The 25776-nt window shown below is 46.6% G+C and overlaps 1 protein-coding gene across 5 annotated transcripts in view; it reads right to left on the reverse strand.

Annotated features, from left to right (window-relative positions):
* The window catches only part of LOC311527015 (syntaxin-binding protein 4-like), a 119936-nt gene that overhangs the window by 32206 nt on the left and 61954 nt on the right, over window positions 1–25776 (reverse strand). For all 5 annotated transcript variants that reach the window (XM_084640546.1, XM_084640543.1, XM_084640545.1 and 2 more), the window contains exons 5-11: window positions 24624–24698; window positions 10259–10344; window positions 9425–9551; window positions 5065–5206; window positions 4733–4839; window positions 4093–4246; window positions 2031–2103 (exon numbers count right to left, since the gene is read on the reverse strand). In XM_084640546.1, the coding sequence (XP_084496672.1) occupies window positions 2031–2103; window positions 4093–4246; window positions 4733–4839; window positions 5065–5206; window positions 9425–9551; window positions 10259–10344; window positions 24624–24698 (764 nt within the window). The remainder of the gene's footprint in view (window positions 1–2030; window positions 2104–4092; window positions 4247–4732; window positions 4840–5064; window positions 5207–9424; window positions 9552–10258; window positions 10345–24623; window positions 24699–25776) is intronic.

The raw sequence follows: 25776 nt of genomic DNA on the forward strand, positions 1-25776 counted from the left end.
AGTGTGGCTAAGGCAGGTGTAGCTTTCACACAGTAGTTGGTTGAGGTAACCTGTAGGTTCACCCTATACCTGATCACATGTGCAAACTGCCTTGCCCACACTAGGATGTTTTACCACATATTAGTTACCATGTGTTAGCTAGCATGGGGTAAACTCCACACCTTTGTCCCCGGTGGGGTGCACCCACAGTGTCAGAATAACTTTTACGGCATCATGCTGAAGATTATCTATTGGGTCACTAAACTGTAATTTCCAAGGGCTCCAATAAGAATAGTGAAGACTTATGTGAGTCCAGAATTCATCCCAGTGCGACTTTACCTGCCATCACTGAGTGCAGTAATTCTTTTTATGAACTGCCCAAATGGCAGGAGAAGAGAGACGTTTACACTCATTAAAACTATTTCGCTATATCATCAATTCAAAGTATCATGGTAATTAGGAGCTCAGTTCCCAAGGAACATTACTCCATATGAATGTCTGTCTCAAAATACCTTTGTGTATTGCAAAGCAGTCTGACAGCATTAGCTCTACTGTGCTGACGTAGAAATGGACAAGGACAGGCAGCATGGCAGATAAAGCATTTACTCCTTGGGGGAGCAGAACCATGAGCCCAACAGATCAGATGGGCTTCTGTAGATATTATTCATTTTCTTTTTCTTATTAATCAAACACAAACATCTCTGAGAGTATAGTGGAAGGGCTCAAAATGCCTGAAGGAGAAAAAGTTTATTGAGCTGGGAATGTGTTATTTAAGCCACAAATGCCTCAGGATCAGTCAGAGGGCTCAGTTTCTTTTTCCTCAAAACGTTCTACATCTTCAACTAATGCACAATCTCGGCTGGAGAAAACAGAGCATGTACATTTTAGCATACACGTACCTGAAACAAGCACGCAGATATCACACTGCCTGGGGCTGGCACATGCCCATTTGCAAACTGCAACCTTCATACGTGCCTTGGATTATTAGTGTGCTTAAGCTGGGCTTGCTGATTTTTGCGCTTGCTTGAAAATTGCCCTCAAGTGTTTAATGTGCAAACAGATCAAGCCACTTTAGGATTCAGAACTATACAAAGTGGGATCTTAAGTGGAAGAAATGTGTGTTCATGTTCGTGCTTGAAAAATGTGTTTGATGTGTGTATGGAAAAGAATTGTCCACTGAAATTTTTCAAAATTGGAAATGTTTCTAACCAACTCTTATCTTAAATGGTAAGTCTCAAGCATCAGCCAGAAGAGAAACCTGCAAGGAGGGAGTCTTCTGTTCAAACCAAAGCAAAAAAAAAAAAAAAAAAAACCATGTGAAAGCAAGAGGTATGTAGTGGTCTGTGAGCACAGAGGAAAACAACATTTGAAAGACAAATATCTTCTTACATGTGAGCCTCGGATGCTGAGACAAAGCCCCCTAAATGGTTGTTCTATCCCACGCTTTACAACTACCTCTTCATGGATAATTGGAGTCAACTGATTTGGCTCAATGATCGTGGAATCATGTTCCTGTTTGGGGCCATGCTGTGCTTTGGAAGCAACACTGATTTATCTATTTTTTAACAGCAATTCAGCTTCCAAGGGCCATTCAGTCCCACCAGCAAGGCTGCCAATTAGTGCTGACTGCAGTAAGGATATCTGGCCACTGGACTGATCCCAAAACCACATTTCACACGGTCTTTAGATAATAGCAGTGACACTCCATCACTACCAACCCGATACAGAAACAGTGACCTAGAGATGAAAGGCTCTGTATCCCATTGCTAATCCCTTGAGACACTCAGTCACCCCTGCAAAGACCTCTGCTCCTATAGACAAGCTGACATGGGTGTATCTAATGCCTACTGAATAGAGCCCTACATTAATTGCACCATTGCATTTAATCAGTCCTAATGGACTGGACTCTGTCATTACATTATTAAACTCCACCTACACTGCTGTAGGTATTTAAAGCTTCATTTCATTACTTCTGATACTGAGGAGTTGTGGACTAGATACCTTCGCCCCCTGCACAAACAGAGGAGATCGCAAGAAAGCATGCCTCTTACCAGATATCGTGAGCTCTGGGGGGCAAATGTCTGGTGATGGAGAAGGCACAGGAAAGAGATTTTCTTGTCTGGTCTAAAAAACAAAACAAAATAGCACAGAGGACAAAATGCTAAACCCAGTTTGCCAGTGTAAGTGAAAAGCAAAGGTAGGGGGAAGAGCTCAATAGGTCCCAGCTGCTCCCTAAGGAATCAGACTGAACCATCTCTTGTGTGAAGCACCATATGAACCTACTGTGCTAGAGAGAGAGAGTGTGAACAATGATGATGAACCAAACAAGAGTCCTGGGTTTGGAGTAAAAGGGGTTGTCTCAGTAATAGTCCCAGAGGCCCAGATCCTCAAAAGGTTTGTGCGCCTCACTCCCATGTTCATTACTGTGGAAGCTAAGAATCTCCTGGATGATTGCATACACAGGGGCTAAACTGAAGTAACTTTACTGAGAGCAGTGGAATCACACCATGGATGACCCAGTGTGTTGTAGCCACCAGGGTTTGTTTAAAACCCTACATATCCAAGACACCCATGAATTCTTAGGGAGTTTGGATCATCTCAAGGGCACATCTAGTATTACCCAATGGACAGAAAGCAGAGCTACACCTCTACCCCGATATAACACTGTCCTCGGGAGCCAAAAAATCTTACCACATTATAGGTGAAACCGCGTTATATCGAACTTGCTTTGATCCACCAGAGCGCACAGCCCTGCCCCCCGGAAGCGCTGCTTTACCGTGTTATATCGGGTCGCATTATATCGGGGTAGAGGTGTATCTACAAGGACATGCTGGAATCATATGCAGCGGGGACTCTCAGTCTGAGATCAGAGAGCTACAATCATAATACTAAATGGGAGAGGGGCTCCAGTTGGGTCTATGGCAGGGTGGGCAATTTTTTGGCCCAAGGGCCACATCGGGGTGCAAAACTGTATGGAGGGCCAGGTAGGGAAGGCTGTGCCTCCCCAAACAGTCTGGCCCCACCCCCTATCTACCTCCTCCCACTTCCTGCCCCCTGACTGCCCCCTTCAGAACTCCTGACCCATCCAACCCCCCCTTCTCCTTGACCCCTAACCGCCCCCTCCCAGGATCCCCCGCCCCTAACCGACCCCCAGGACACCGCCCCCTATCCAACAGCCCCCTGCTCCCTGTCCCCTAACTGCCCCCCCAGAACTCCCTGCCCCTTATCCAACCCCGCCCCCTTACCATGCCACTCCGAGCAGCAGGAGCTCGCAGCCCCGCCATGCGGCCGAAGCTAGCAGCCCGCACGGCAGCGTCACTACGGGGGAGAGAGGACAGCAGGGGAGGGGCCAGGGGCTAGCCTCCTCGGCCAGGAGCTCAAGGGCCAGGTAGGATGGTCCCACGGGCCGGATGTGGCCTACGGGCCATAGTTTGCCCACCTCTGGTCTATGGTATGGAAAAGGGTGAGAACTGCTGAAATACAACACAACCAAAGCTAGGAGGTTACAGCCCAGATACTGGCAATGAATCTGTGCCCCATGCACAACAGGTGTAATGCACAGTGATGACAGTTTACAAGCTCCTTCTATAACACTAGAGCTACCCCTCACTATAACCTGCCACACTACATTCTTAGCCACATGACTCATTGATTTGGATGGGAGCTGCATGGCCAAATCTCCTAGTCACCTCTAGCTTCAGGAAATACCGTATAGTGCTGCGCCTCATGAGGAAAGAGTGCTGACAGTTCTGAATTTGATGGCTGTTGAATGTGGGCAGGTACTCACTGAGTTACTGTCATCAGTTGCTTTTTTCACTTGTGACTTCTGAAAATAGGTTTGAACCAGGACTCTGGACATGAAAACATGTCTCAGCGACTTTCAAACACATCACTTCAATTGACTGATCCTCTTTCACCCCAAACCAGAAGAAACAAATCTCAGATGTAAAATACCCAACTCCGTATGGGAGCAAACAGAGCCATACGGGTCCACACTGCTGACTTTCCAAACAGCTAATCTGGAAGGATTATCACAGAGTCCCTAAAAACAGTAATCCGATTGGAGATGGAAATCATGGGGTCTTTGTGGTCTTATACTGAACTTCAACGTACCTCAGGTGACCTCACGTGGACTTTCAACCTGCAAGAGCTAACACCATTCCCCATGGCCTTAGGAGGCGGCGACTGGATGCTATTATGAACCGAGAGTCCGGGATGTAACCGTCCCCTTCCAGGAATAAAGGCCACTTCTGTGTTTCCCTCATGTCTGAAAATAACCAAGTTTTGTTAGTGCTTAAAAACTACACATGCTTAAGGTTTCAGAACTTTCACGGGAATAGCTCTGTGGTCTTTCCTCTGAGCTAAGCTTGTTAATTGCCTGTGTAACACGCAACAATATTAGAGCTGTCTTCATCAGACAGGATTCTTATGAGAGCCCACATTCTGTTGCAGAACTTTGGGAAGGTCTGTGTGATGGAACATGCTCATTGCAAAGCCATACAAAGACTGACAGGTTGGGAAGGTATCCTGCCATTCCTGATTATGATGTGAGAAGCTCCATGTACTCAAGACCTCCTGAGGTATGAAGGTCTCCAATATAGGACGTTCTTCTTGCACTTAAGCTTAGAACAATGTGCAGGTCTCCTACCTAACACTCAGCAGCTATCTCAAGATATGGCCTTTATTGGCAATAATAGGAAATGCTTTTTGTACCCAAGGAACTTATTCGCCTGGGCTGCTGGTGCACGCCTACCTGCATTTGGTTTTTGCAAGTATTTTTCTGGCCTCTTCATATGTGCTGCCCACCAAAGAGTCTTTATTGATGGCAATTAACTGATCACCAGGCCGGAGCCGCCCATCCTAAACGAGGGAGACATCTGTGTAGCATCAAGCTTTAGCCACAAGGATTAGTGCATCCAAAAAAGAGTGACACTGCTCAAAGTATTCTCCTGCAATACACATCCTTATTCTCCCACGCCATAGATTATTCACCCATCCCAGTGAGAGCTCCTTCCAAACAGCAGAAGCTTTCAGGAAAAACTCCTGTTTCACAGGTCACAGAAGCCCTCCATGCTGTTGACTTACTCTGTAACAGTCCCCTTCTGGCATAAGCTCTTGAACATAAATCATGGGACCCTCTGGCCTGTTAGATCCGCCACTGATCGTCAACCCCAACCCAGAGGATTTTGCTATGGAGATGCACTGAATCCCTGATTCAAGGGAGTAGCTGCAAGGAACAGAAGAGTTAGCAGAAGACACAACAGTGGTCTGTTTTATTCTATAGAGCCATCGAGTACATCTGTAATTACACTGTAGTGTTCTAGCAAGTCACCACCACTGCTGAATGAAAAGTTCTGCATTTGGTTTTGTTCCTGAGTCTGCAATCTCCCTATCCTTCTCAACCTCTTCTCCCTCTGCCTCCTTTCTCCCCCCACTCCTCCTAAAAATGGGAGTGAAGAAAACACGTATCAAAACCATTCTGAACTTCAAGAATATTTTTGATTTGAGTTTAGGACTAGAAACGGGCAAAGCTTCAGGTGCTTATAGGTGTGTGTGTGGGGGGGGAAATCCGCTACCTTTATGGGGATAAATGTTATTACCGTTATTGTTGTTTATTTGTATTATGGAGTTCTTAAGAATCCTAACTGAGGACCAGGGCCCATTGTGTCAGCACTGCCTGGACAAGTAATGAAGAAGAGATTACCTATCCCAAACAGCTTACAATCTTCATGGTAGACAGCGCACAACGGGTGGACCAAACAGATCAGTGGGGTGGCAGTGAGATGGGAGGGGGGTAACAATAAAACAGAGTTCAGCAGAAAAGCCGAAGTCATAGCCAGTTATTTTCCTAATCAATGCCAGGTGGGAATGATTTGTAGGCACCACAACAGCGGCAAGTTTTAGGGAGGGATTTAGAAGTGGATACTGTGGGTGGGTTGATAAATATTGCTAGGGAGTTTTCTCCCTGCGTGGGGAGCAGTATGGGACAAAGCGTGGTGGTGCTGGAGCAGCGGGCAAGGCTGCCATTACTGGAAGAGCAAGAGTGGGCCTCAACCACTTGATAAGGCCACTCATCCTTAGTAAATAAAGGCGGTAACTAACTGGTTCTCTCTCTTCTAAGATAAAGTCTTCTAACCACATCCATGTAATAATCTGCACCTGTACGCAACCTGTCACTTGAATTATCTTTTCATTTCCTGATAGTCATCGTGTTGTATTTTGAGCTATGTGATCTGTTGAACTATGCAATCACCACAAGAGATAACTTCTCCATACTTCTAAACAGTCCCATCCCTTTAAACTCGTGGCTGTCATACAACCTGGGGAACAAAGAATATTGCGAAGAGCGTGGGCGTCATATTTTTACAACAAAGGAACAGGGGCGGCTCCACCAATTTTGCCGCCCCAAGCAGTCGCCGCTGAATTGCCACCGCCGCCAAAGCGGCAGGGGTGCCGCCGAATGGCCACTGCGGGACACGGACTACTGCCACCCCGTTCTGAATGCTGCCCCAAGCACTGGCTTGGAAAGTTAGTGCCTGGAGCCGGCCCTGCAAAGGAAACTTCTTAAAGAAATCTTTTTAGGAAATAAGATGCCATCGAACATAGTGGTTAAAAAAAAAAGCACATCTGTTGCACTATCTGGGAAGAGGTGAGGAAGAGAATAAACCATACGTTGCAGATGTTAGTCCTCTTGCTTAGTGGAAGATGTCCAGCTGCTGGGGTGATGAGTGCAGCATAAGAGCCTGTACAGAATAGAAGGAGTCACTACTTTGTAAGAGTCTAGATTATACCATAGTTGCACACAGGCTCATAGTCTCCAAGATCTGAAATTTCAAGTGGTTTGAATGCTGGTGTTTCTTCTAGAAGGTGGCTATTTCATGCCTGCCTACCCTCTTCTACATCCCCCAGGTGGAGATGGGGTGACCAGATAGCAAGTGTGAAAAATCGGGACGGGGGATAATAGGCGTCTATATAAGACAAAGCTGCATATATGGGGACTGTCCCCATAAAATTAGGACATCTGGTCACCCTAGGGTGGAGACTAGCAGAACTTTTGCTTTATTGGTAGCTGAACACTGTTTTACCAGCCACCTCCATCACGCACATACGTGAGTGCCAAGCCAGGTCACCTCCTGCCTATGCTATGCAGTAAACAGGGTTAATTGTGAAGCCAGGCGGTCTAGAAGGCTGCCAGATAGATGAGCAGTTCTCTCCTCTGTATGGATGTCTCCAGGCATGAGTCCATTGATCCAAGTGGCTTAAAGCCTTTTGTGCCAAATATTTATCCTCTGCAAATCCCTAATAAAGAGCTGATATTGGACACATTGTGGAGTTCACCTTCCACGTGGAATTTCTGTGTCTGAACGAAGGGGCTGGTTTTCCTCTCATGGGGGTGGGTGGCCACTCCATTGACTTCCTGGGAATTACCCCGGATTTACACTAGTGCAAGGAAGAAAAGCAGCAGGCCCTAATCTGAGATGCCACGCTCTAAGTACCAATGTTAATGCAAACCTTAACAGTGCCAGGCACTCCTGTAGGTGGAGCCGGCAGCAGAGCCCTCCCTGCACATAGCAGAGTCTGGCTTTTGTACTTTACAAAATAGGAAGCTTGGAATTAAAACATATAGACACAACACGAAGGTGCCACTCTTCACAGAAATAAAAAGCCTGGTTCTCCATTCCCTAGCCCCTTGTGCCGTCATTTTCTCACGGCACAGAGCAGGTGTGAAATGCTGCCAGATCAGAAGGGTAGCACTGCCATTGACTTTGCACTGGTGGAAATGACTGCCCGAGGGTGGGGCAATGGATCACGAGGCCATGATCTGCAGTTTGAAAACAGCCTTGCAGGACCTCTCCATCAAGGACATGTTTGTAAAAGACGTACCATGCTGGCCCCTCAGACATCTGTGAGCCTTGGGCTCTCCCTCACCTTTCAAGGGATGGAAATGGTGTACGTGCATTCTGTAGATCCTGATGGCCTATAGCACAGTAGGCTAAGTTCTCTGGGGCGGTGGCTGTGCTCTGTGATTGTACAATGGGGTCCTGGTCCATGACTGGGGTTCCTAGGTGCTACCATAATACAAGTGATAAATAAGAATATTAAAAACAACACAGAGTGCAACAGTATGAAAGACACTGAGCAACTGCTTATCCATCCTCCAGTACAGGAGCAGATACAGTCAATGTATCCGAAGACAAACACTGGGGTCTGATCTGCACTAGAAAATTAAGTCGGCTTAACTATGTTGGTCAGCGGTGTGAAAAATCCATGCCCCTGAGCAGTGTACTTAAATTGTCCTAAGTCCCCATGTACACAACACTAGGTCAACAGAAGAATTCTTCTGTCAACCCAGCTACTGCCTCTGGGGGAGGTGAATTACCTACGCCAATGGAGAACCCTCCCATCCCGGTAGGTCGCATCTACGCTGAAACGCCGCAGTGGGCAGCTGTGCTGCTGGAGCGTTCTAAGCGTAGACAAGCCCTGGATATTAGAGGATAGTTTTAATGAGAAAGAGGGAGAGAGAGAAAGCGACTATCGATCTGGGGTTCTTCAATTTTGAGGAGCTCAAGTTGAGACCTCTTTAAAAAGCCTGATTTTCAGACGGCAGGAGCTCAGCACTTTCTGAAAATCAGGCCCTTTCAGGTGTCTCAGGTTGTGCCCCCCAAATCACTAGACACTTTTGAGAGACCAGGTGGGTGAGGCCATATCTTTTATTGGGCCAACTTCTGTTGGTAAGAGAGAGAAGCTTTCGAGCCCCACAGAGCTCTTCTTCAGGTCTGTGTAGCTCAAAAGCTTGTCTCGCTCATCAACAGAACTTGGTCCAATAAAAGCTATTACCTCACCCACCTTGTCTCTCTAATATCCTGGGACCAACATGGCTACAACGACACTGCATAGACATCTTTGACACTTTTTTGGCAATGGGGGCTTTTAAGGGTTTATAAGCACTACGGCAATACAAATAATGTTCTAGAAACAGACAGACAAGCCTGCAGACTTTATGAGTTGATGCCTGTGTAACTTAGAGCTGGTTTCCCTGTCCCATTAATATTTTTGAGAGTTTTAAATTTCTTACCATTCAAAATTGGGACAAAAAGTCAAAATTTCAAAAGATGTCATGAATCAAAAGGTTTTGGTTTGGGTCAACTGAAACATGTAATTTCAAAATTCTTCCATTTGATTTCTACCTTTTTTCTTTTTAAAAAACTTTTAAAATCTAAATTGCTTACATTTCACAATGAAAAGTCATTTTGAACCAGGAACCAGAATTTTTCATTTAGAAAGTGGCCAGACAAAACATTTTGACAATTTCAGAGTGTCCCCGCATGGTTTTCCGAACTGGGAGATATATTGGTTTTGCTGTCAACAAATCAGCATTTTTCAATGAAAAAAATGTCATTGAAAAATTCCTAAGGAGCTCTAGTGTGAGTAATATGGTACGTACTGCGAGCTTGAGTGTGGAGAATGTGCCGAGTTTCCAATGAGTGGGCCATGAGAATTTGCAGGGCTCAGCAGCAGGGGACTCTGGGAACGTGATGAAGACCCCGAGGACGTACTTTCCAAATATCTACCTAAAGGACAAAATAAGACAGTCCAGATAATGAAAGCATTTTCCCCCCTTACTCCTTTCCAGCTGTCCCTGCTACACAGTCAAGAATTAAAACAGCTTTCATGGTTCTTTACCTGGAGGCAGAAATACCTACCATTGATGTTAATGATACCAGTACATTTCTAAACTAATTAACAGACTTTTACCTTCTCACCACAAATTCCAATCTGTGATTGTGGTAAATAACAAATACCACTGTGTTACAGTGTCACATACTTCTTCCCAAAAAGCAGCAAGCAGACACAGAACTAATAGCCAGGAGATTTGGGTTCTAGTCCTACCTCTGCCACCAACTCGTTGTGTTGGTCATTGGATTGAAGAAGCCAGTTCACTGCTCTTGCCTCAGTTTCACCAGATGTAAAATGGGGATAGTGGTACTCACCCTCTTTCTAAAACTCTCTGAGGTCCACTGTTGAAAATTGCTTTACAAGAACTAGACATTATTATAAGTTACTAGCACAATATTTTCCTGAGTTGTTGTAGATTGAAGGTGGAGTTAAAGGAGCTGGACAAGTGTTAGATACCAACTAATCCTCTCTTGTTTCACCACAAGAAAGTTGTCTCCCTCTCCCTTTTAGTATCCACGATTGGGCTGACATTTTCTGCACTGTGCCCCTCAAGCAGCCAAGATGCAGTTAAGTATTCAGCACCCAGAGGGTCAATACTCACTGCCGCCTTGGTGAACAGGAGAACTCCGTGCCGATTCTGTGTTGCTATGAGATCCAAACTTTTCCAGCAGCTCTGAGAACTCTCTCCTAAAAGACAAGGCCCAGCAGATTCACTTAGTCTCTCAGTACACTTCTGCATGGATTTACAATGCAAACAAAGCCTATAATGTTTATTCCATACTAACCAGTTTGTGGGCTTAATTCCCTCGTGTGCTGGAGCTCAGTTTGGTGCAGGATGAGGCATTAGGGAACCAGATACAGCTCACAAGTTGTCCCAATGTAAATCAGAGCTGTTTCCAAGCAACTCAAGCTTGTGCCACTGATTTAGAGTCCATAATCAACCTCACACCAGTAGAAGATTCTTGTGCTAAAGCATAACTTTTGCATGCGCCATCCTGTGTGTTGTGGGGTTGGAGGCAGAGGCTGGCTGCAGTGCAGATGCATCAGCAGCAAATTCCCTACACAGGGGGAATTCTCTGCTTGGCATTTGCAGCTGAATTATGGCCCCTTTGTGCCACACTTCTATGCCCCTTTTCATCCCACAGGCTTCAAGCACTTCATGAACATTAATTAAACTTCCTGACATCCTTCTCAGATATTACTCACGCAGTAACACAGACTGCTAAATTGAAGCGCAAAGTAGTTGCGTAATTTGTCCATTGTGAGGGATGAGGATAGAACCCAGGAGTCCTGGCACCCAGCCCTGGGCTTTAACCACTGGGTCAGAATGCCTCTTGTGGATTAGTCCAGGATAATTTCATCTCCAGCCATGAGCCTAATGTGACATAAAAGTTGAACACAGACTATTAAGGGGAGTTGTAACTAAGCAAAAAAAAAAAAAAATTAATACACATTGGCCATTTGTGGGTCTTTTCATAATAGTGAAAGAAATGCAAATAACTGTCAAACGTACCAGCTCATGTTGTGAAATTATCATCCTTGGAATTGTGGGTATATTACATGTTTTCAAACCACCACCCTTGACTACGCTGCTATAATTCATATATGGAGAGAAGGAAGCTTAAAGCCAACAATTTAACTTAAAAGAACAAGTTGTGAGCATGATACAGATGGTGGGTAACAGTTAGGGATTACAGACAGGGCATTAGAATGTGGGGGCCAAAATGCTATGGGGTGGGACTCTTCCATTCAGCTTCGGGCCCCCAGTTGTTTACCTGCCTATGGTAATAAATGTAGTGAATCATATTTGCTATGCTCATGGCATACAAACAAAGAAGTGAAATAAACAACATAAGATACTCTTGACAGAAGGTTGCAGTTTAACTACTTTATTTTTTAGAATTCAGAACGATAACCCAAAAGCAGAGAGAGACAAAGCAGGCTGCTCCCTGAAACAGAGAAGCCCAACTCACCTCACCTTATTCTAGACTGACTGTTTCCCGACAGCGCCTCACGGCCTAAAAGCAGGACCAGGAATACCCCTCCCCGCCTTAAAAGGAACGCTTACAAGTCCAACACAGTCTTCAAAATGCTGCATTGCTCATCAAGCATCAGAAAAATATTCATTATTTTTAAAATTCTCCTAGTGCAGTTGGTCTGCTACCTCACCCTATTTTGCTGCCCAAAGCTCCTCTTTTTGATCACTAGCCAGAAAGGCCAATGCAATAGGGGGAAACCAGAACCTATTCCACAAATGGCACTAAGACTGACATAGTTTTTTTTAAAATGAGAGGATCAGAGACCAGGGGAGGAGGTGAAGTGAGACACAACAGAAGGAGAAAGGTGAAGAAAATCAGAGGTGACCTGGACCCAAATATCTCGACTTTAGGGTAGTTCTAGCTCAGATCTGGATCCCACCTTGTGGTTTGTACCACTTCTAAAGAAAATAAATCCAGACAGTGGTGGAAAAAAGGGAGCGGGCCCGTTATTCTCCTTTCCTCTCCTTGCCCCTTTCTCCACCAATGGTGTCCCTTTGGCCTACACAGCTCAGACAGGAGTCTGTTGGTGAGCATCTGGTACTTATGTTGCTGCTGAGGTGTGACAGCACCGATACTTGCCATCAAGTATGGTGGCATTCCACTCCCCACTTTCATATTAGAGGCACCAGGATGCTGCCCAAGGAGGACCAGAGGCTAGTCCCTTTTGAGTCCATCCATGGCACCTGTCATTGTCTAGAGCAGTCGTTACGGAGCAATTGGAAGCTCAGGCTATACTCCTGGTAAGTACTGGCCTGGGAACTGAGATACCAAGCCAAGGAGAGCAGAGGTCTCCATGAGGCCATGGGGCCAACCCCAGTGAGGTGACACGTGCACACACCAAGGCAGGTTAATGGGAAAGATACATGGCAGCTGACGAGAGAACAGTGTTTTCTCAGGTGGCGGCTCCTTACAACACAGCAGCTATCAGAGTGAGCAACAATTTCCATCAACTCTGTTGATGCAAATCTCACTTTCGTATCATTTCCAGTAAAACCCTTCATCTTCCCGTGGCTCGCTCATAATCCCGTATCACTGCTGAGTTATGCTGCGACGAAAGCCAGGCTGCAGCTGACCCTGTGAGCCTTCCATTCGCTATCTCCTCCTTTTCCTGGGCGGGACTCTTCACTCCTCCTTTAGCTCGCTCCTTTACTGCATGGACTAGCAGCCCCAGGACATACCCAGGTCCCCAACAGGCTTGTACACAGGCAGCTAGCTTATGCTGAAGCCCATATTACTGCGTCTTCACTGCTCTTGTCCCCACGCTGGTCAGGTTAAAGCTAGCGTGGGTATGCCTCCCAAGCTACAGCCAGACCTTGGTTTGCTGTGTAGATGTACCCGTCATCTCTCCCATCCCATGCCTAACTCCACAGCCTAGTGCACCTAGAGCCACAGGTTTCCTGTGATTTTGGGTTGTTGCATTTAAAACACTCCCATTCTGAACTCTCTCAACCTCAGCAGTAACATGGATGTCACAGGGGAGCTGGTCCAGTGAGTAGACCAGGCCCAGCTCCCCTGTATCAGAGCAGGTAGGCCCAACCAAGCCAATTAAAAGAGGTAGGGCTAAAAAGGCTTGTCAGAGGGTAGACTATGTCTTGGGAGAGGAACCACAGAGGAGTGGAGCTAATGCAAAGTGGGTCCCTGGAACAAGGGGCCAGCTGCTCGGGGAGATAGCCCTCAGGCTGGGGTCCCAGAAGGGGAGCAGAGCCGGCAGGAATGGGGAAGCTGCAAGAAGCAGGATTACCAGAGACCCCTGGAAGAGGAGGCTGGGAAACCCTTGGACAAAGGGTGAGCTAAGGAGCAGATTTTGTCTATTAGCTGCTTATGTTTGAACAAATAAACCTTTTGTCCACTGAGGATGGCAGTGAGTGCTTGTGAAGCTGAGGAGACATCCTGCCAGGTCACAGTGGCCTTGTACATGAACATAGTTACCCATTTGGAATTCGCCAAGTCAGGAGCATTGGCGCTAAGGCTGGCTCAATGCAATTCCCCATTAGATTTGGGGAAATCACTGCAACTGCGAACAAATGGTTGGAACTTTACAAAAAATCCCTGAAATCACGTGAATTTTAATTAAAAAGAGACCATCTTTCAGTGAAAAGTGGCAAATGAGCTATTTTTTTTTGTTTGGGGTTTTGTTTTTTGGTTTTTTTTAAGTTTCCAGCTTTGAAACTTCAAAATGCAAAATATTATTCCGATGAAGAAGAGTTCAAGAGAGAAGAAGAGAAAGTGAAACATGTGAGCTCTCAAAATTGTATTTGTTGCAGTGCAAAAATCCCATGCAGGAAATGCTGCAAAGCCTCTAAAATCTCTCAAAATGAAACAATGACAGATTCTTCCCCCGTCCGCACCCCCCAAAATATTTAAGTCAGTTTTGCACCACCCTAATTCTCACAACCGAGGAGGACTGGTCATAGTTCTAGCAACCAACTCAACAAGCCATTTGCTCGGAAGTCTCTAATACTGGAGTTATTGACTGAATGGATCATGATTCACTGGACATCTGCAGGTACAGGACTGGATTCTGCAAAAAACTATGCATGAGTAACTTCCTCAGTGTAGTAGCTCTCGTTTTCAATTACATTTACTCACACGCGTGACTATTTGCAGAACTGAGCTGGTTTTTTCAGGCTGCTGGGTGAGATCTAGTGAGCACCACCACCTCAGCCTCCCTTACTTTCGGAGTTACCAATCATGGGTGTTAGGATCCAGTGCGCTGAATTTTGATCAGTGTTGTAATGCAAGTTAATTTCCAGTGATTATTTAGCTATAAGAAGCTGGTTCATTGGGCTCATCTGTATTTACATATTCCCCTCAACTGTATTTAGAGCCTCAGGAATCCATTTATTGGAAAAAATAATACCATTTCCACAGTAGTTCAATCAGTGGAATCCAACCACATGAGCAGATCTCGTTATTTTAGCCCTAGCCCACAAACAAGTTTACGTGCTGAATACAGAGCTGGCAAACTATTCGTGACATATAATCCTATTTTTGATTTTAGCCCTTTTTCCAATTAACAAATCCCGAGCTCTGTGAAGATAAGCCATTATGTGCCCAATAGTTTGGATGAATAATTTTCAGCCTGTAAACTGTTTGCAAACCATCCACTCCGACCTGTTATTATTGGCGTGATATGACCGAACACCTTAGTCACATGGTATTGTTTGGGCTCCTTGCTCAGAGACCAGATATTGCAGGCCTCAATTCAGCAAAGCATTTAAATACATGCTTAAAATCCCATTGAGGTAAATAATGAACAGCAAGTAATGCATTTTCTGGTATGACTCTCCAGACAGATCATTTTGTGCTAAACTTCATGAAGCTTGGGAGATCTGCAAGTGCACAGATATTGTCCGCATACTGACTAAGGAATAATCTGACTCCACGAATCCAAGCCAACCTTGCTCAGTGCCTTCAGGCACAAATAGTTTAAAATACATATATAAATCTTTTTTTAGTTTTATTTACTGTTTGACCAGCTGTAGTAGGAAAATACTTAATCTTATCAGGTCCTCGTGGAAGTTAAATGTCCAGCCTAATTTAACTAACAGAGGGCTGAAATTGGGGGACTTTCCCTTTAATAAGACACTCCCAGTCCAACTCCTCCCCCTCCACCCTTTTTTTTTTTTTTTTACTAAGGATACTGAAATCTAGGATAACAGAAGTGTCCTTGTTACAGAGCCCTGAAACTTGTACAGACCCCTGGAGTGGAGTCAGATCAGAGGGGATGCACAGCAGCAGCCAGCTGCAGGCCGACTTTGCTACAGATTAAGCAGCAGGAGGCCAATCTTTCTGCAGAATATTGTTGTTTTATCCCATAATACCTTTTTTGTGATGCCCTTGTGTTCTGGGGAGAACAAAGGGTGAGTCCTACGTCAAAGGTTACGTGAGAGCACAATGGCTAGAAACTTCACCCTCTGCTCCACAGATGGGAAAAAAGAGATTGGGACTCTAAATAAAACCCTAGAATTAATAGCTTGTCTCTATAAATACAGCCTATGAGACACCAGGAACTAGACATTCAGAGCACTGAAAGCCCAATGCATGCTTAAAGCAGCAATTGGCACATACGCTGATTTTCAGCTACCCCACGTCGCCAACTGTTGTGATTTTACTGTGAGTCCTATGATATTCAGTGTTATTCTTAGAGCACCAGCTCCTGGAATCACAAGAATTTCATTTTTGAAAAAGTGAGTTTCTAGGTAATCCTCACATTCATTATTCACCAGTTTTAAAATGCTTCAGTCATCCAGTCAGGTAGCAGAAACAATAGCATGTAACCTAGATGATGCTATTAATAATAATGTTGTATTAATGTTATACGAACTCTGGGCTTGATTCTCATTTTCTCTAATGCCCCTGTACTCTTCCAGAGCGGCGGAAGGGAGCCCTCGTGGACACCAGAATCAGGCTCCCTGTGTTCCCCAGAGATTGGCTGAGTCATTCTTCGAGCCCAACAGCTGATGTGAAAAGGGCCAACATGCCGAGCGGGTCACCGGCCGTGGCTGAATCTGTGTCAGTGACCGCTCCTGACAGCAAAGTGGATAGAAGGATGATTACTCCTCAGAACTCAAAGACATCGCTAAAAGATAATGTGGGATAAAATAAATAAATAAATAAGCACACATAAAAAGCCTTCACCCTCCTGCATCCCTTTTAATCTTGGAGATATGTATTCATGTATTAAACATTTTGTGAGGCGATTATGTAAGCAAAATCTCTGCAAATCTTTAAAAAAAAATTAAACTGATTACTGCCCAACTCTCTCTCTGGATAACCTTTGGCAGATTTAGCAGATAACCAAGAGCAAATGAAGACCAAATAAATTGCTTCAAGTTTGGTTGCCAAGGACATCTGCGTCCTATCAGTTTACAGCAATCTATTTCTTGGGGTGGTTGGAGGCACTGTTGACAGATGCACAAAGGAGCTGTAGCCTCAGACAAAGCCATGCCCACACTCACATGTATGTATATATTTAGAAACATCTGCTGCAATTTAAGATATTAGTAACATGCCTGAGCAGCTTGAAGCAGACGAACAAGGGTAATGGCAGATTACTTGCCCCCAGGGGCATTGGCTTAGAAACAAACTGATTGTCACAATAACTATGACGAACACCTTCTTCTAACTTGCCCAGAGGAGCCCAGCCGAGTTATCCCCTGCTGTGTCTGGCTATGGTTTTCATTACATAGAGCACACAGTGTGAGAAGCCCACTGGGGCCTGTCCAGGTGTTTCCACTATGCAATGTAGATGTTCTCTTTTTTGCCAGTTCCCAAGTATGGCTAATTGTCTAGAGCTAGCTTCTGACTTTGTCTCTGCATAAGGGACGAGGAGTGACTGAGAACCACCCACCTCTAAACTTTGGTCTGGGTGCGGAGGAATAAGCAGGGCTATTCACCAGTTTCCTACCTGCTCCAGGAACGGAGTGGCCTTGGCTCCACTTCCCTCTTCTCACTGGCCAGAGTCACTGAGCCAGCCCAGGGGGAAGGGCAGTGATGGCAATTTACCCTTGGAATAGGAAGAAAAATGTACAGGTGTCCAGCCTCAGCCAGGATACGAACTTGGGAAAAAAAGACGCTTAGTCCAAGTCTCCCAGAGCCACCTCCATTAAAACAATGACAGATGCGGCAATCCAGAAATAAAATACTTTGGCAAGGCCGCCTCCTTGGCAATCCAAAACCAAGCCAACTTTCCCCTGCTGCTTCACTAGTGGCAAAGAGGGAAACATTTCTGGAAGATGAACATCATCTGCACACACTGCTGCTGAATTTCTTTGTCAATTCCACTAAGCTGTGGGTGTTTTCTCTGGGCTCAGTTCTTAGGCAGTCCCAGCAGCTAGCCAGGAGCTTCCCTTGCTCCCCTGGTCCCTCCCAGTACTGCACTGTCCATGGTCCAGCTCCTCTTTTCCCCAGCCAGGAACAGTCTTTTCTCCTCCAGCAGCAGGCAGCAACTGAGTGTCTCTAGCCCTGCAGCTCCTTTTATGTGATTCTGCTGGACCCTGATTGGCTGCTTCCTCACAATTACTCCAGGCTGCCTGGAAGGCTTCTCTTCTGCTCCTCTCTGGGACAGGGTGTGGCAGAACCCTGAGGCCTCCAGTAGGGGTTCTCTGGGCCTAATCTACCCAAAATCCCAAAATCAATTTATGGTTAAGCCCTGGTCTACACTAGGAGTTGAGGTCAAATTTAGCAGTGTTAAATCGATTTAACCCTGCACCTGTCCACATGACGAAGCCCTTTTTTTCGACTTAAAGGGCTCTTAAAATCGATTTCCTTACTCCACCCCTCGACAAGGGGATTAGCGCTGAAATCAGCCTTGCTGGGTCAAATTTGGGACACTGTGGGCGGTATTGGCCTCTGGGAGCTAACCCAGAGTGCTCCATTGTGACTGCTCTGGACAGGACTCTCAACTCAGATGCACTGGCCAGGTAGACAGGAAAAGGCCCCCGAACTTTTGAATTTCAATTTCCTGTTTGGCCAGCGTGGCAAGCTGCAGGTGACCATGCAGAGCTCATCAGCAGAGGTGACCATGATGGAGTCCCAGAATCGCAAAAGAGCTCCAGCATGGACCGAACGGGGGGTACAGGATCTGATCACTGTATGGGGAGAGGAATCCATGCTATCAGAACCCTGTTCCAGTTTTCGAAATGCCAAAACATTTGTCAAAATCTCCCAGGGCATGAAGGACAGAGGCCATAACAGGGACCTGAAGCAGTGCCATGTGAAACTTAAGGAGCTGAGGCAAGCCTACCAGAAAACCAGAGAGGCGAACGGCCGCTCCGGGTCCGAGCCCCAAACATGCTGCTTCTATGATGAGCTGCATGCCATTTTAGGGGGTTCAGCCACCACTACCCCAGCCGTGTTGTTTGACTCCTTCAATGGAGATGGAGATAACATGGAAGCAGGTTTTGGGGACGAGGAAGATGATGAGGAGGAGGTTGTAGATAGCTCACAGCAAGCAAGCAGAGAAACCATTTTTCCCGACAGCCAGGAACCGTTTCTCACCCTGGACCTGGAGCCAGTACCCCCTGAACCCACCCAAGGCTGCCTCCCGGACCCGCCAGGCAGAGAAGGGACCTCTGGTGAGTGTACCTTTTAAAATAGTACACATGGTTTAAAAGCAAGCATGTTTAATGATTAATTTGCCCTGGCATTTGCGGCTCTCCTGGATGTACTCCCAAAGCCTTTGCAAAAGGTTTCTGGGGAGGGCAGCCTTATTCCATCCACCATGGTAGGACACTTTACCACTCCAGGCCAGTAGCACGTACTTGGGAATCATTGTAGAACAAAGCATTGCAGTGTATGTTTGCTGGTGTTCAAACAACATCCCTTCTTTATCTCTCTGTGTTATCCTCAGGAGAGTGATATTATTCATGGTCACCTGGTTGAAATAGGGTGCTTTTCTTAAGGGGACACTCAGAGATGCCCGTTCCTGCTGGGCTGTTTGCCTGTGGCTGAACAGAAATGTTCCCCGCTGTTAGCCACGGGAAGGGGGGGTGGGTGGAGGGGCTAGCCACGCGGTGGTGGGAGGCAAAATGCGACCTTGTAACGAAAGCACATGTGCTATGTATGTAATATTAACAGCAAGGCTTACCGTGAAAGAGTGTACCCATTGTTCTATAAAATATGTCTTTTTAAATACCACTGTCCCTTTTTTTTCTCCACCAGCTGCATGTGTTTCAAGGATCACAGGATCTTCTCCTTCCCAGAGGCTAGCCAAGATTAGAAGGCGAAAAAAATGCACTTGTGATGAAATGTTCTCTGAGCTCATGCTGTCCTCCCACACTGACAGAGCACATATGAATGCGTGGAGGCAGACAATGTCAGAGTGCAGGAAAGCACAAAATGACCAGGAGGAGAGGTGGCGGGCTGAAGAGAGGGCTGAAGCTGAAAGGTGGCAGCAGCATAATGAGAGGAGGCAGGATTCAATGCTGAGGCTGCAGGAGGATCAAACCAATATGCTCCAGCGTATGGTTGAGCTGCAGCAAAGGCAGCTGGTGCACAGACCGCCGCTACAGCCCCTGTGTAACCAACCGCCCTCCTCCCCAAGTTCCATAGCCTCCTCACCCAGACGCCCAAGAACGTGGTGGGGGGGCCTCCGGCCACCCAGCCACTCCACCCCAGAGGATTGTCCAAGCAACAGAAGGCTGGCATTCAATAAGTTTTAAAGTTTTAAACTTTTAAAGTGCTGTGTAGCCTTGTCCTTCCCTCCTCCACCACCCCTCCCGGTGCTTCTCTCCTCCACCACCCCTCCTGGGCTACCTTGGCAGTTATCCCCCTATTTGTGTGATGAATGAATAAAGAATGCATGAATGTGAAGCAACAATGACTTTACTGCCTGTGCAAGCGGTGATCGAAGGGAGGTGGGGAGGGTGGTTAGCTTACAGGGAAGTAGAGTGAACCAAGGGGCGAGGGGTTTCATCAAGGAGAAACAAACAGAACTTTCACACCGTAGCCTGGCCAGTCATGAAACTGGTTTTCAAAGCTTCTCTGATGTGCACCGCACCCTCCTGTGCTCTTCTAACCGACCTGGTGTCTGGCTGCGCGTAACCAGCAGCTAGGCGATTTGCCTCAGCCTCCCACCCCGCCATAAACGTCTCCCCCTTACTCTCACAGATATTGTGGAGCACACAGCAAGCAGTAATAACAGTGGGAATATTGGTTTCGCTGAGGTCTAACCGAGTCGGTAAACTGCGCCAGCGCGCTTTTACACATCCAAATGCACATTCTACCACCATTCTGCACTTGCTCAGCCTATAGTTGAACAGCTCCTGACTACTGTCCAGGCTGCCTGTGTACGGCTTCATGAGCCATGGCATTAAGGGGTAGGCTGGGTCCCCAAGGATAACTATAGGCATTTCAACATCCCCAAAGGTTATTTTCTGGTCTGGGAATAAAGTCCCTTCCTGCAGCTTTTGAAACAGACCAGAGTTCCTGAAGATGCGAGCGTCATGTACCTTTCCCAGCCATCCCACGTTGATGTTGGTGAAACGTCCCTTGTGATCCACCAGGGCTTGCAGCACTATTGAAAAGTACCCCTTGCGGTTTATGTACTCGGTGGCTTGGTGCTCCGGTGCCAAGATAGGGATATGGGTTCCATCGATGGCCCCACCACAGTTAGGGAATCCCATTGCAGCAAAGCCATCCACTAAGACCTGCACATTTCCCAGGGTCACTACCCTTGATATCAGCAGATCTTTGATTGCGTTGGCTACTTGCATCACAGCAGTCCCCACAGTAGATTTGCCCACTCCAAATTGATTCCCTACTGACCGGTAGCTGTCTGGCGTTGCAAGCTTCCACAGGGCTATTGCCACTCGCTTCTCAACTGTGAGGGCTGCTCTCATCTTGGTATTCTTGCGCCTCAGGGCAGGGAAAAGCAAGTCACAAAGTTCCATGAAAGTGCCCTTACGCATGCGAAAGTTTCGCAGCCACTGGGAATCATCCTAGACCTGCAACACTATGCGGTCCCACCAGTCTGTGCTTGTTTCCCGAGCCCAGAGTCGGCGTTCCACCGCATGAACCTGCCCCATTAGCACCATGATGCCCACATTGCCAGGGCCCGTGCTTTGAGAGAAGTCTGTGTCCATGTCCTCATCACTCGCGTCACCACGCTGACATCGCCTACTCGCCCGGTATCGCTTTGCCAGGTTCTGGTGCTGCATATACTGCTGGATAATGCGTGTGGTGCTTAATGTGCTCCTAATTACTTGCCGTGGTATGGCATCTGCACAGGTAACTCAAGAAAAAAGGCGCAAAATGATTGTCTGCCCTTGTTTTCATGGAGGGAGGGAGGGAACAGGGGCCTGACGATATGTACCCAGAACCACCCGCGACAGTGTTTTAGCCCCATCAGGCACTGGGATTTCTACCCAGAATTCAAATGGGCGACGGAGACTGTGGGAACTGTGGGATAGCCACCCACAGTGCAACGCTCCGGAAGTCGATGGTTGCCTCGGTACTGTGGACACACTGCGCCGACTACATACACTTAGAGTATTTGTGTGGGGACACACACAATCAACTGAATAAAAACGCTTTCTACAAAACCGACTTCTATAAATTCGACCTAATTTCGTAATGTTGACATACCCTAATTAATGAAATGACAGTTTTAAACACTAACTCACTTTACAAAATGAAGGCCTGGTCCAATCAGTGGAAAGACTCTCCTTGACCTCCATGGGCTTGCAGTCAGGCTCCTTGAGCAGCATGGCACTGGTAAAATTATATGATGTTTATCGGTCTAGGATTTTGTGGCTTAACCTTTTTTTGTAGCCTTGAATCCAAGGGTAGTGACCAAATAAAGCCAAAGGATCCAGATGACTAACTCCCCAGCCGTTACTGTCAGATCATTTTCCCACATTTTGGTGGGGCCTTTCTGGGACCCCTTCTCCACTACAGCAGGGAGGCCTTATCAGAGACACGAATTCTCCTCTTCAGTGACGGATGTATGTTCAAAACAATTTGAGAAGTCTTTTCATTTGAGCAGAGGTTGTCTTGCATCATAATGCAGCATTATCTCTCTCATGAAGACCGAGCCAAAGTAGATACAGGCCCAAGCAGAAAACCCAGTTGCAAACACCTCTAACTGGAAAGCTTTTATCAGGTTTTGAACATCATGGCTCAGGTCCATGCCTGGTGCTTCCCTCAGGGACGTTCTCAACTTTGTATTAGCTGCTGACTGAGTTGTCAGACTTGTATCAGCTCCCTACCACTCCTCTCCAGTTCCTGATGTTCCCAAGATGAAGGCTTAGTCTCAAGCACCTATCATCTTCTCACCTTCCAACCTCATTTAGGATCAGATCATGCATCCATAAAAGTCAACTGGTGGGGTCAGGATTTCACCCTAGGACAAAGCCCCACTGATCTCCGTAGTGCAGGATCAGGCCTTTCTTACACTTTCACGACAGACTTTCTGTTTACAGCCCCGGTGCACATTAATTCCTTGGGAACAACACAGTCAAGCTTTCTTCCGTGGCCTAAGCACCTTGGCGCGATGCTGAAATTAACCAAGATGTGCAGCTCTGGCTTGGAAACAGCAACAAACCAAAACCAGGGCTCAGAATACACAGGCCTGCTTCATTTCTCAAAACCAACATTTACACAGCATGCCTATTTGTACAGATTTCATTTATTAAGATCCAATAAGAGATTATAGTATCAGCAACTAAGCAGATATGCAGTCATCCCGGTTTTTGGCTCCTGGCCGGGTGACAAAGTACTACTTTTTGTTGTTGTTGTTGTTTTGCTTCTCTAAAAAAAGAGATAGCATAGCTGTCACACTCATTAAAGTACAACCAGACAGGCTTCAGCCATCCCTGAAGGGTATTAGAGATGTGTCCCGATGGCTTATTGCCAGTGTTCAGGTGAACATCCCATTCAAAGCAACAGTCCAAAGCTCTTATGCAGCCAGCCGTGTCTCCTGTTTGCAACAAGCACATGCAATTGAGATATTCCAGTTTACTTGGGCTGCCCTGTCCACCTGGCAGCCGTATGTATAAATGACTACGTTTTATATATATCTCCTGGCTCCCTACGTATGGCAGCTCCAGCACCTCTCCAGGACACTTAGTAGCGCTGTTTCCCTCTTGGTCTGATGAGATTTGGGACTTGAGAGGCTTTCAGAAGCGATCATTTGGGACAAAACAAATAGTCTTAGAGCTTATCAACAAGTGGCCAAGACCCAGAGGAGAAAATTAAAATCTCAGAGGACAGGAAAATATAGATGAGAAATATGAACTATTCTGAAGGGCTCTGTCCTTGGCCCACTCCTCTTTGCCCTCTGCATGTTCTCTCTAGGTGACTGTAGCCACCCCTGTGGCTTTAGCTACCATCTTTAAGCCAATCACTCACAAATCAACCTGTCCACTCCTGACTTGTCTCCTTAAATACAACCCACCTCTCAGCCTGTTTCTCCTCACACCTCATTTTGGATGTTTCACCATGAGCCTCAATCTAAATGGGCCAACTCCTAACCATCCCTCCCGCCACGCCCACAAAAAGCAAGATCTTCAGGGGAAGCATCTGGCAGAGGGGATCTGGGAAGAAGCTAACCTCCCCCCTAGCTGACTGATTCTCAGACCCTCCCGCCGCAGTTGGACTGCGGACGCCTACATCAGTTCTGCACATGCATTTCGAAGTTGAAGGGCGAATCCTGCTGTCCTCTCCATGGGCTCAGAGGGCCTATGATGTGACAGAACCAGAGCTGTTCCACAGCTCAGACGGGGAAGGATTTGAGGAATCCATTTAGGCATCAGTACACCATGCAACACAGATCTGGAGGGGCTTCCCATACGCCATACTAAAGGGGGAGGACTTAGAAGCGAGTTTGCTACCACACAGTTCCACAGCCTACTCTCCCCGGGGAGGGGCCAAGACCAGGTAATGGCCATGAAAGCTACTGCAGTGATAGTAGTGACTGAGGAAGAGCCCAATGGCGCAAGGGGTGGAGCAGCGCTTCCTCCACAGACCTAGCGCACATCCCATTTCCCCGGGGCTGGGGACAGGATTTGGACCTGAGAGAAGGTGGCTTTGCTTCCCTTTCAGTTACAGCTTTAAAACAAAGCACTTTTAGGGTTAACATGACTTTGGCCATTTTCCTTAGGACTTTCGATTTTATTGTTGTGTAGTGTAAAGCTGATTGTTCCTGCGCCAAGTTTTAACTGGGAGCAGAAAAAAAAAGACCAACAGTTGTTCTCCTTAGACCCTCACTATGCAGGCAGCACCGCTGAGAGACTAACAAAGGGTCTTTTAGAGCTGCAGTACAAGTACAACTACCAAGAACCCAACAACCCTGACCACTTTCCTATTTATTTTATATCACACACAAAGATCACATTTTTTTATTTATATATATATATATATATATATATAGTGCAAACAAATTCCCCTGGCCCCTACCCCTGGTGGAATACAATGAAACTTTACCTGGCATCATCATCTCGAGCTATTAGAAGGCGCATGTGGTTGGTGGCGGAGGCTGTCCTGAGAATATCCACAGCTCTGTGGGAAGACAAGAATGACTGTCAGGTGCAAAAAGAGGACAAGAGAGCAATACTGGGCCACAGTTATGTGTCAGTGGGGCTCACACATCAGCATGTCAAACTCAACAGCGAGCCATGTATTGGGAAAACTTTAACAACTTCTTTTTGGCAAGGGCCATTGGCAGACAGAACATCTCCTTGGCCCCCAATTACCTTGTCTGCCAGCAGAACTGGAGGGAAGGTAAATCACCGCCTGAGTTTCCTCACTGCTGCACTAGCTGGAGACCCTCAGATAATAAGGCTAACCCATTATCAAGTATTTCCTCACTACCGTCTACATTGCAAGCCTTCCTTCCCTTATGCACAGCCAGATTCAGAGCACCACACGTACAGAGCCCTAGCACAGCCATGAATCAAGCCCACAGAGCGTGTCTGCTCTCTACTGGTAGGACATAGAGAGAGACTTATCTGTGTGCCGTAGGCCCTATGCTACTAAAATCTAATGGGGATTTTCTGTCACCTAAAGCAAAAGGGACCAGTGCTTTTGGAGCAGGAAGATTAGGGTCCTATGCCTGCTATTTTCCAAGTCTCCATGTGACTGTTTTGGGCAGCATAGTGACGATGAAAAACTCTGAGGAAGCCACACATTTGCTACACTATTGAAAGAACAACCGGCACCTCAAAGTTTAAATCGTCAATCTTTCCTCTTAGACATTTGAATTTTCTCATTCATGCATTGTTGGTGTCTTGGTTTACGCTGCAACCTCCTTGGAGCGCAGAGACATGGGTCAGAATGCGGCCCTCCAGGGGATTCCCCCAGTGCAGGAACTGTATTGGGCCCATGAACACAGTGCTACTTTGGCTTTTCTCCTGCCCGGCTGCCAGCAGAGGACCATGCTGGGAAATGGGGTTTGAGGGTAGGGGCCTATCATAGGCAGGAGGGGGGATTTCCAGGGCACTCAGCACTATAACAATTCTGGGATGCTCATAGAGAGGCGTGTAAGGCTACCATACGGTAAAGCAGCCCTCTGGGCTACGCTGACTTATGCCCCGGGCCACTATGACTCCTGGAACAGCTCAGAACCTGGAAGCTCAAA

The sequence above is a fragment of the Lepidochelys olivacea genome, assembly GCF_965140295.1.
Source record: "Lepidochelys olivacea isolate rLepOli2 genome assembly, chromosome: 10".
NCBI classification, from domain to species: domain Eukaryota; kingdom Metazoa; phylum Chordata; order Testudines; family Cheloniidae; genus Lepidochelys; species Lepidochelys olivacea.